This window comes from Coffea arabica, chromosome 10e (genome assembly GCF_036785885.1).
Source record: "Coffea arabica cultivar ET-39 chromosome 10e, Coffea Arabica ET-39 HiFi, whole genome shotgun sequence".
Taxonomy (NCBI): domain Eukaryota; kingdom Viridiplantae; phylum Streptophyta; class Magnoliopsida; order Gentianales; family Rubiaceae; genus Coffea; species Coffea arabica.
Window position 1 is genome coordinate 41976239 of NC_092328.1, and position 8772 is coordinate 41985010.

The window sequence follows — 8772 nt, forward strand, 5'->3', positions numbered from 1 at the left end:
GCAAAAAAAGAAAATAAAAAAAAGTCTAACAATATTGTATTATTTTAAGGTTGTCGAGATTAGGATTGGAATTTGGTGGTTAAAGAAAAAAGTGAATAATTTTAAAATAAGAAAAGTATTTAATTCTTTTATTTGTAATTTTTAGAAAAGAATTAAGCTCTCTCTCTCCCCATCCCCCTCCTCCTCTCCATCTTTCAATTTTTTTTCAATATTGTCAAGAAGAAAGAAATTAATACTTTGACTTTTTTTCTTGATACTAAAAAGGAGAAGAGTCACTCTAAATTTTTTATTATTTTTATTATGCAAAGAGGAGGGTATTTTCTTCTAAAGTTTTTTAACTTACTAAGTTAGTTTAATGGTAGGATAAATTGTCTAAAAATAACTCTAGGGGATAAATTGATAATGAGACTATATTTTATGGTGGTAAAGTGATAATAATTTTAAGGATTAAATATGTCTTTTCACTTTAATTAACAAACTCCGTTAAGTTTGACCGTTAGTTTTGAGGGTAAAGTGACTAAAAGATAACGTTAAGGGGGGAAATTAATAGTAGCACTAAATGTTAAGGCGGTAAAGTGATAATAACCCTATATATTATGCACTAAAGTGGTACAAATTTTATATTTTAGGAATTAAAGTGTTTCATTTTAAAGTTTAGAAATCAAAATAAAAATTCGAGTACAGTTGAGAGGTGTAAAGTGAAATTAACCCAACACCTCTTACTCGTCATTACCAATTTTAGATAATGCATTTAGAAATGCTTGGCAAAATGAGAAAGCAGCCAAGGAGGTCAGCAAATACGTGGTATCAAACAAAAACTTTCTGCAATGGCTTTAGCTCATCATGATCACCAAGTGCACCCCCTTCGTTCAGTTCTAACGCATAAAGTGAAGCAAAATATAAATAATGAGACGCTTAAATTGAAGCAAAAAAATACAGTATTAGAGCAAGAATGCAGGGTTTTTTTTTTGGCAAAAGAATTTACAAAAAGAGACAGCATTACTAACACTTGCCAAGCACATCTGCTCCATCAAAGGTGAAAGGTTGATGAATTAATATGATGTATCCAGTGGTTAAGCCTTTATGGTGAACATTTAGAGAAGTGAATGACAGTGGACGGTAAAAATACAGCACTTAAACTGAGTACCTTAATAAACTTGCTGTCCTATCCAAACAAACATCCTGCCACAGGGTACCACTCCACAATGTTAGGAAATACCAGCAGGAAGTGTTTCAGATGGGCAAATTCAGAGAAGAGAAATCTTACACAAAGATGAAATGTAGCTACATAATTCAGGCAAGAGTTAATGACACTAACAATACGGTGTTTGTCTTGCTCAAATTTCTTAATTTGCATGCCATTTCAAATTGACAGCCACCAACACAGCAAATTCTCAATTACTTGAAGCAGTGTGATGAAGGATCGAAAAATGGAAAATCAAAAGAATAATATATACACGATCTGTTGACAATACAAACAGGTATCTCTGAATTGCACAACATATTGTTAAGGTGCGGTTGGTACAGAACTAAATCCAGAATGCACACTATATTTTCCTAAAGAAAAAGGAAAAACAAAAAATAGGGAATTTGTGGCATCAAAATACCAAAATCAGCTACATGGTAATACAAAATCTGTGAACCTAACTAAGTATACCAAGCCTATCGTGATTTTCCAAACCCAATAGCAGTCTTCCTTCTTCTTCGAGCATCTATTCTTTCAGGGCTTTGCAATCCAGTTCTCCCCTCATATTTCTTTTCCAAGGCCTGTGCAAGTAGAAATTATAATATACAATCTATTTCTGCCATCCCAGGCTAGTTGAAGCTAAAAGGTTAAACAAAAAAAGATATCCACATTCAACAAATATTCTGTAAATATTGGAATATGTAATAACTCTATTGACTATTCACCTGTAAATCCGCACTGATACTTTCAAGAACTTCGTCTGTCATTCTATCAAAGAAAAGTATTCCCTGCAAAGCAGAATGTAATTTAGGATATAAACTAGAAAGAAGCAGAAAATGAAGCTTAGTGTCCTTGCCTCCATGGTCAAGGTAACCACCATCTTTGAGTCAAACAATACTCCTAAACTAGATTAACCACTCAGTATATTTTGTTTGCAATTGAAAACAGGCATGCAATGTGAAGACCAGAATGGTATTGCTGATTGGCCCGTCAACATGGGCAGTCAGTTGTAGTTTTTAAGCCATAAACAATGAGAATTTGGTACATTTCCGGGTCACAATTTTGTGGTCGAAGTTGTCCAAACAACAGTAATGAGTAAGTTAACCAAATTACAGGTTCAAAGCTCATGACGGCAATAAACTAATGAACTACTGGGATGCGAAAAGCTCAGCTTTTTCACGATTATGATGGATATCCATCTCATCTCATCCCAACTTCACAGACCATCAATGGTGAACATTTGGACATAATATTTCAGGCTCTTTCTGAACCAATTACAGGGACATATGCATAAACAAGACTACCTGAAGATGATCATATTCATGCTGAAACACCCTTGCAGGAAGTCCCGTCAAGTTAAATGCAAATTTTTTGCCACTAATGTCCTGTGCATCGATTGTCACAGAGTCCGGTCTCTACACAAACAAAAAACAATAAGAGCAATTAAAATCTCGTAGGAAAACACAGTTGCATTATTACCTTCAACAAACTTAAATGAACACATACCTCAACATCAGCATAAATCGCCGGAAAGGACAAACAGCCCTCATTATAAGGAACAATTTTCCTCGAATATCTACTAACTTTCGGATTCACAAGAACAATCTCCTCTCCTTCCCCACGTTCACCAACCGGATTAAACACCATAAGGTGAACATTAATTCCCACCTGGGGTGCTGAAAGCCCAATCCCATCAGTCCTATTAACGAAAAAGGAAAACCAATAACTATTTTTACCGGTTCCTAAAATCTCAACAATTCAGCAAAGAACTCAAGAAACCCACTAAAACAGCAACAAATTCAGAGAATTTTCTGCGAAAAAAGCCAAATTCTTTACCTATACATTATGTCGAACATCTCATCTACTAACTTCTTCAAGTTATGGTCAAACGTACTGATCCTTTTATTTTTTGCTCTCAATATCGGGTCTGGATATTCCACAATTTTAAGGGGTGCCTCAAACTGCAAATCAGCCACTGCTAACAACAGAAATAAGCATACAATTTCGTGGGTATAAGCTAGAAATGCATAAAATTTAAGGGGAAAACTAGAAACATAGAAAACATGGCTCGAGTTGGGGATGCTTACCAGAGGCAAATTCGTCCTCTTTTACTTTGGAAGAAGAAGAGAAGCTTCTTCTGGCCTGAGCACGAACACCTGCTGCCATTCCGGGAGGTTTATGAGGGGATGTCGAAGAATAGTTGAAGGGATTTGTCGGAGTGAAGCGGTGGAGACGGCGGAAAATGGAGGGAGCAATGGTGGCGGTGCCGGGAAGCTTCGACAGTAGAGCTTTAGAAAATGGGGAAGAGTAGAGCCAGGTCGCTCCAGCCATTGTAAAAACTAGCACGCCGGCCCAGAGTTGATACTTAAATCATGGGACGAGATTTTATGCGTCCGCATTGGGCAGCGATTTTATGTGGCTCCATCTTGGTTGTTGAATGTTGATATTAAAATTTAATTTTTTCTTATTCATTTTTCTTTTTGAAAATAATTTGCTTTAAAAATGAAGTTTAGGATGTATGAGTATGTTTGGAAAGATGTTGATATGAAAATTTAATTTTTTTCTTATTCCTTTTTCTTTTGAAAATAATTTGCTTAAAAAATGAAGTTTAGAATGTATGAGTGTGTTTGGATAGATGATTATTTGATTATTTGATTTTTTTTTCTTTAATTATGCTCTTTGTTCGAGGTAGAGTTTTTTTTTTTCACAGACTCCAAAATTCAAAGAATTTCAGAAAAAAAAATCTCTCCAAATTTAATGCCTCAAGCAAATTTTGTATCTCACATTACGCATATAATTAACTTTAAAGCTTTATATTGCATGCCAAAATTTTTAATAATTTATAAAATGATAGAAATACTATTGTAGTTTAACTCATTGTTATTAAACCCGATTCGGTCCGACGGTTCAACCGTTCAACCCGATGAACTAGCCATGAAACCGGATTGAATTTGTAATTGGATCGTTTATGCAAGAAATCCGTTGACTTTTCAATGGACTGGCGGTTCAACCGGTTCAACTCGGTTGAACCGGACGGTTTTGTAAGCAACCCAATTTTGGTTAAAAAATTGTAGAAGATGTTCCAATGTCGATTCGAACCTCGAACTCTAAGTACATTCACCACCACTAGTGCATTCATCACTAGTCCAACTGCGCATTTGGCACTTATTTACTCCTTTTATATTATATATTAGACTTTTATTCTTATTTTATTTCTGCAAAACAAAATTGTTTTGGAATCTTTTAATAAAATTTTATTATTCCCTAAATTCTATAAATTATAAAATGGATTCAAAAAATAACATATTACACAATTCATTTTAAATACAAATATTATTCTTAATAACCTTTTGTACTTAAAATTTGTAAATAAATTAGATAATTACACTTATATAAAATTTTATACTTGAAGTTTGGTGGATTACTAATTAAATTTAGGTTTTGCTAATTCTGATAAGAATTAATAATTCTATAATAAATTGGACTAACTGAATATTTACTATAACATAGTTTATTATAGTTTCAACCATATAAAAAATTATGAGACATAATATTTTAGTATAACTAGTGACCCACCGGTTGGATCACTCACCTATTGGTTGAACCAGTAATCCGTTGACCCACATCTTTCACCAGGTTCCTCCCCGGACAGGGTTTAATAACTATGGTTTAATTGCAATTTAATTTTAATCATACATGCAAATTTGTTAGTAATCATTGGAGTTATATGTGCAGTTTGCTCGTTTCATACAACGTATTCTTAAATTTTAGTGAAGTTAAAACTTGAGACGTATTCTTAAATTGGTCTGTAGAGAAAGGAACCAAGAAAAAGGTGGAAAATGGAAGAAGTATTAGAATATGGGAAGACAAGTGGATCCCAGGAAATCAGGAAGGAAAGCCTACTACTTGTAGGCCTCTGAACTACAGCCTACTGAAAGTGGAAGAATTGATTGTGAATCATAGGTGGAATAGACCCCAGATATTCAAAACCTTCAACAAGGATGCAGCAAACATCTTGAAGATACCTTTAAGCCTTGCTTTTTTTTTTTCCCCCTGAAACGATATAAGATTTTATTAATGACAGAAAGTAAAATACACTTCGTGACCAGGGACTTGTATTGAGCTATACAAAAGTGTACTAAAACAATGAGAATCTAAGAATTCCTTATCAAGAACTATGTTTTGAGCTAGTTTGCTCAACCTTTTACTTAGTCTATTCTATTCAAAATATGGTCAAATGAGCATTTCCTAAACATTGAGTTAAAGTCTTTGATGTCGTCCAGATATGCAGAAATTCTAATGTCACTTGAGGATGGTTTTCCAATTAGACTTAGGACTTGGATGCATGATATATAGACTTTGACAAACTCCCACCCTTGTTCCTTGCTCTTACTCAAAGCCGGTTTAATGGCCTACAAGTAGTCCAGGATCATCGAGCCAGTACTGCTTTCCCTCAATTTCCATGTTGCTTGTAACTAGTTCAAGTTGTTTACAGCAAAGATCCCTATCCCCATGTTTTGACCTTCTTTGTGTTGTCCTACTTCCATACCTATTTCTAGTATATTTTCTTCTTGTACAACCCTTTGTTCCTGTCTTAAAGTTGCTTCTGTTTCTGAAATGCTCACTTGTGCTGGTCTATGTTGAATTTGACTGTATCCCTCCCAATCATTTATTATTTTTTGAATTACTTCCATTGGGTGCCTCTCTTTGTCTTTGAACTCCCTGTCATTTCTAACCTTCCATATCTGCCACAGTATGTCAACTGTCAAAGCTATATGTTCAATGCCATCCTTTCTGTTTCTAGCTTTCATAAGCTTTGTCCACTAATTCTTGAATTTTCCTATGTGCTCAGATAAACCATCCCATTGGAGGGGGGGCATTTTCCATATATTTCCTGCCATTCTGCATTGAAAGAAAAGATGTTCCAATGTCTCAGCATCCTTACCACAGTTTTTGCGAATCATTTCTTCTTTTCCAGTCCTTCTAAAGATAGTTTCTCTAACTGGTAAGACATGATTTAGACATTTCCAGATGAACAATTATTGTTTATACTTGATTTTCATTTTCCATAGCTGTCTCCAAGCTCTTTCTTTCTCTCCTGCAAAGCTTGTCTCACCCTCATTGTTGGCTCTTTTTTCCTTGTCTCTTTTCTCTGGTCATTGCTTCATATGCTGATCTAATAGTATATTGCCCTTTATTACTGTGGCTCCAAAAGTAGCTGTCTGGTTTTCTTGCTAGGATTATAGGTATTTTAAGGATTTTTCCAGCTTCATTTAAGCCAAAAGTCCTAAAGATTAGTGTTCTGTTCCATTTGAAATTTGAGATCAGTTCATCCATCTTGTTAAGCTTGCAACCTTGAGGCTTAGGAGAATTTAACTTCCCCCCTTCCAATCCTGTATCCATGCATCTTTCTAGATTCTTGTACTTCTTCCATTTCCAATTTTGTTTCTAAGCCCCTTATTTACCTCTTCTTTGACTCCCATTAAACTTTGCCATTTCTAAGATGAATTACTCTTTGCTTTGAAACTCAAAGGTGATTCTTTTGGCTAATACTTTGCTTTTATAACTTTACTGACTAGAAGGTTTGGACAGGTTAGTAGTCTCCATACCTATTTTCCTAGCAATGCTTTATAAAATCTTTGCAGCTCCTTGAACCTTAGCCCACCATCATCCTTCATAGTTGTTTTTTTTTTTTTTCAGAAGCACCAGTGAATTTTTCCTTTTCCGTTCTCTTCTCCCCACCATAATTTGACATCATTGCATTTATCTCTCTACATAGTTTCAATGGAAGTTTGAAACATGACATTGCATACATAGGTATTGCTATAGTGTGATTTCTTTCACGAGAATCTTTTTCCCTTCTTGGCTTAGCATTTTGTTCCTCCAACTGTTAACAGTTTTCTGGTAGTTCTCTTTGATGAAGCCAAAAGCATGTTCCTTAGTTCTTGTGATAACTATAGGCAATCCCAAGTACTTCCCTTGTTTTAGCACTTGAATGTTCCCCAATCTTTTATAGATTTCTCTTTGCTTTTCTTAATCCATATTCTTGCTGAATATCACTGATGACTTGTCCATGTTGATCATTTGACTTGATCTTTGTTCATACATCTTTAGGATTCTCACTACTTTTTTTGCTTGATTGGTTTCTACCTTGCAAAAAATCAAAGAGTCATCAGCAAAGAAAAGATGGGTTATTGATGGACCATTTCTGCTAATTTTGATTCCAGTCAGTTGTTTGTTCCTTCTGCTTGAGCCAATAGGTTCGAGAAGCCTTCAGAGACTAGGAGAAACAAGTAAGGTGATAATGGATCATCTTGCCTGATCCCTCTAGTGGGTATGACATATTTTTTTGATTCCCTATTTATGCTGAAAGAACAAGAAGCTGTTGAGATGCAAGCCATGATCCAATTAATCGATTTGTCACAGAAGCCCATCTTTGTCATGATTGCTTTCAAATAACTCCATTCCACCCTATCAAAAGCTTTAGACATATCTAATTTCAAAACCATGAAACCTTGAGATCCTTGCCTTTTGTTTTTGATATAGTGCATGTACTCATGAGACAGTATAGCATTATCTAAAATTTGTCTAACAGGCACAAAGGCTGCTTGATTTTTACTAGTGCAATTATCTAAAACATTTTTCAACCTATTTGCAAGGATTTTAGAAATAATCCTGCAAAGAACATTGCATAGACTTATAGGTCTAAACTGTTTGACATCTATAGGGCTTTCAACCTTAGGGATTAAAGAAATTATGGTATGGTTTACAGCTCTCAACACGAAGCTAGAGTGAAAGAAACTTTTGATGGCTTTGATAATGTCAGGTTTAACAATGTGCCAAAATTTCTAAAAAAACACTGGTGCCATTCCATTAGGGCTAGGTGATTTGTTCGGGTTCATGCAAAATAAAGCTTCTTGGATTTCTTTATCATCTATTGGCTTGGTAAGGTCAGTGTTTATTTGGTTTGTGATGGTGTGTGATATCCCTTCAATAATCACTACAAAATGGTCCACTCCAGTACTGGTTGAAATTTTTTTTTAAGTAGTTGTCCACCTCCTTCCCTATTTAATCTTCTGTGTTGGCTCAAGATTTGTCCTCTCTTTGGATTTTCTATAGTTTGTTTATTCTTCTTTTGCCCTTTCATTGGAGTGGAAAAAATGGATGCTCTTATCCCCTTCCTTCAGCCATTGAATTCTTGATTTCTAACTCCAGAAAAGTTCTTCCTTACTGTAAGCTTCTTTTAATTGGATCTTCATCTCTTTCATCCTTTCTTTTTTATCCAAGCTATTAGACATTCTAAGTTCCTCCAACAGCTTTTTGGTTCTTTCTATTCTTTGCCTTGCATTTTCTTGGAAGTTATTTTTCCACTTTAGAATAGCCACTCTGTAGTTTGTAATCTTCCTAGTCATTTTGTACATGTGTAAGCCATCCTGATCCTCTTCCCAAGCCCTCCTAATTACCTGTTCAATACCTTCCTTTTTGAGCCATTTTCTGTCAAACAAAAATCTTTTTTTCCTCTTTTCAACTTGGGGATTGGAGTCCAGAAAAATCATACTATGATCAGAGCCAAAATTCTTTATGTG

The 8772-nt window shown here is 35.0% G+C and overlaps 1 protein-coding gene across 2 annotated transcripts; it reads right to left on the reverse strand.

The window, feature by feature from the left end:
• Positions 1–1416: 1416 nt before the first annotated feature.
• Positions 1417–3585, reverse strand: LOC113711815 (peptide deformylase 1B, chloroplastic-like). 2 transcript variants are annotated; one of them, XM_027235029.2, is made up of 6 exons: positions 3274–3585; positions 3023–3161; positions 2693–2885; positions 2491–2601; positions 1912–1974; positions 1417–1767 (listed from the first exon to the last, which is right to left on the reverse strand). In XM_027235029.2, the coding sequence occupies exons 1-6, from the start codon at positions 3515–3517 to the stop codon at positions 1663–1665; spliced, it is 855 nt and encodes a 284-aa protein (XP_027090830.1). In that variant the 5' UTR covers positions 3518–3585; the 3' UTR covers positions 1417–1662. The 2 variants fall into 2 exon arrangements, with proteins under 2 accessions (XP_027090830.1, XP_027090829.1); XM_027235028.2 differs by having other exon boundaries at positions 3023–3164.
• Between the last annotated feature and the right edge of the window lie 5187 nt (positions 3586–8772).